This window comes from Ixodes scapularis, unplaced genomic scaffold, assembly GCF_016920785.2.
Source record: "Ixodes scapularis isolate PalLabHiFi unplaced genomic scaffold, ASM1692078v2 PGA_scaffold2__306_contigs__length_199485367, whole genome shotgun sequence".
NCBI lineage: Eukaryota > Metazoa > Arthropoda > Arachnida > Ixodida > Ixodidae > Ixodes > Ixodes scapularis.
The window spans coordinates 68,839,412-68,842,164 of NW_024609857.1; the positions used below are offsets into that span (position 1 = coordinate 68,839,412).

The window sequence follows — 2,753 nt, forward strand, 5'->3', positions numbered from 1 at the left end:
AGTTGCGGCCTATCACCTGCTTAATGATGCTCTGGAGCGTGTCGCCGTAAGCTCCTATTTAAATGTTTGCATACTTGGTGATTTTAATGCCCACATCGACTGGACAGACATAACAGCCCCCGTCCCGTTGGCACCAGATGATGACACACTCCTGGACATGATGGAATCAAATGGACTTGTTCAGCTTTGTGACGAGCCATCGTACTACTCGAGTGCAAAGAATGCCTCTTTTCTGGATCTGGTCTTGACCACGAACCCGGCCCTCATCTCCACCTGTTCCCTGGAGCCCAGCCTCGATGGGTCTGACCACAAAGCTATACATCTGGAGAGCCTCCTGTCGCTTCCCAAGTTTGGACGGTATGCAAGAAGGGTCAAGTTATTCTCTCAGATGGATGTCGCCCACCTCACCAATCTTGTGCATCTCGCTCCATGGATAATTGCCATAAACGAGCCGTCGGCAAGTGACTCGTATGATATCTGGCTCGACCTCATAAGCGCAATAGAAAAGGAATGTGTCCCCGTCAAGAACAGCACTGGACGGCGGAGGTCTCCCTGGATAACAGAGAGCATCACTCAGCTTGCTCGAAAGAAGCGCAAACTCTTCAGACGGGCAAAGAAAACTAACCACCCGCGCCACCTCAGTATGGCATGGCAAGCCCAGAGAGATTTAAAGAAAGAAATCTACACCTCGCACAGGTCTTACGTGGAGACCATTGCCTAGAAGGCAGCCCGATCACCGAAACTGTTCTGGTGATATGTTAACCATCGGAGGAAGTCGTCGTCCTCGCCAGAGTTCACGGTCGATGGGACCATTGTGGAGAGTCCCAAAACTGTTGCAGAACTCTTCAGTGCCCAGTTCTCCACAGCATGGACTGTCCCTGACACTCCCAGTGCCGTCGACACTCGCACACCCCCGGGTCTAGTACCGCTCGGCCACATAGACATAGGGGTGGGCGATGTTGCTGAGGCATTGAGACACCTCAAGCCCTCCCAGGGTGCAGGCCCAGATGCAGTGCATCCAATGCTGTTGAAGGCCTGCTCCGAGCGTCTCAGCACTGTCCTCGCACGGCTGTTCGCAAACTTCCTGCCCCCCTCCCAATGGAAACTTGCCCGTGTCACACCAGTGCACAAAGGAAATGGGTCCCCGACCTCATCTGTTGCATCATACAGGCCCATTTCGTCTACGTCTGTGGTTTGCAGGACAATGGAGCGGATTCTTAATAAAAGGCTCCTTGAACACCTAGAGCAGTATGGGCTGCTCTCACCCTGTCAGTACGGCTTTAGGCCCGGTCGTAGCTGTGAGTTAGCACTGGCCGAAACAGTTCACACCCTAAGCTCTCACCTCGACAACCGCATCCCCTGTCAACTCTTGCAGCTTGACTTTAAGCAAGCTTTTGATAGGGTGGATCACAACATGCTGCGCCGCAGGCTATCCGAGATGGGCATTACAGGCTGCCTTGAGAATTGGTTTTGTGACTTTCTGCGAAATCGCTCCCAGAGAGTTGTTTTCCGGGGCGCAGTGTCGAGCCCCAAACAAGTCATGTCGGGAATTCCTCAAGGAAGTGTTCTTGGGCCGACTTTGTTCAGCATTTTTATCAACGATGTGACGTCTTCCCTGCAGTGCACACCCCTTTTGTATGCAGATGATTTGACAATTATGCACCCAGTCCAGAATCCCTCCCAGTATCAGCAACTTCAGGACGACCTCAACACCGTCCATGATTGGTCTGTGGCAAACAAGCTCCCCCTGAACATTAACAAATGCTCATCAACCCTCATTACCACATCAAGAAGCCATAACACCAGACAGCACAGCTTCCAGCTGAACGGAGAGGAACTCCCCGCCACTAACCGTACAAGACTTCTTGGTGTGACAGTAGATTCAAAATTAACCTTTTCGCCGCACATTGGGGAGATGACCTCAAAAGCCCGCCGGATGCTCGGATTTGTGCGTCGAGTCACCCGAGGAGCTGGCGCCAGTGCATTGCGGGACCTGTACACTGCTCTAGTGCTCCCACAACTCGAGTATTGTGCTTCAGTTTGGGACCCTTACCAGAATTCACTGAAAGCGTCCCTCGAGAGTGTGCAGCGGCGTGCCGCCTACACAGTCTTGCGGTGCCAGGCTTCCCCTGGACTGCCACATTACCGCGACCTGTCCACGCAAGAACTTCTGAGGATGGTGGGGTGGAACCCCCTAGCACTTCGCCGGCAGGTTGCATCACTCCGGCTCCTTGCTGACAGCCTCCTCCCAAGACATCAGGAGCTCCCGCTGGTTAAAAGCTTGCGCCTTACTAGATCTGGTGGGCTACAGCCACTGTTCGGTCGCACTGTGCGTCACCAGAACTCTGTCTTGGTGAAGTGTGTAACCCTCTGGCGCTCGCTGCCAAAGACGCTGACCGACTGTCCACCCCAGGAGAAGGAGGACCTTAAAGCCTGGTGCAAGGAGGCATCGGACTTCCTTCAGCAGTGATCTTCCATGGAAAAAAACGTTGCATGCTTCATTGTCATATTTATTTATTTATTTGTTTCTTCTTTCACAATATGTAGTAGTGCGGCACCACAGGCCTCAGGTATGGGCCAATGGCCTTTCTGTGGTGCCGCAACCCTCCAGGGTTGAATAAAGATATTATTATTATTACAAGCATACAAGCGAAGCCAAAGTTAGAAATATGAGACCGCGCACCGTGGGTTTGCTCGGACACGCGCTCGTGCAGTGCAAGCTATGTTCCAGACTGCATGCTCATGCCCGTAGC

General features: G+C 52.7%; 1 protein-coding gene across 1 annotated transcript; it reads left to right on the top strand.

The window, feature by feature from the left end:
• The first annotated feature begins 1,657 nt into the window (after positions 1 to 1,657).
• Positions 1,658 to 2,470, top strand: LOC120848122. Its single transcript, XM_040220063.3, has one exon. The coding sequence runs from the start codon at positions 1,658 to 1,660 to the stop codon at positions 2,468 to 2,470; it is 813 nt and encodes a 270-aa protein (XP_040075997.2).
• Positions 2,471 to 2,753: the final 283 nt, after the last annotated feature.

Coding starts and splice junctions, on each gene's coding strand:
- LOC120848122 (XM_040220063.3), top strand. CDS start 1,658: ATGCACCCAGTCCAGAATCCCTCCCAGTATCAGCAACTTCAGGACGAC.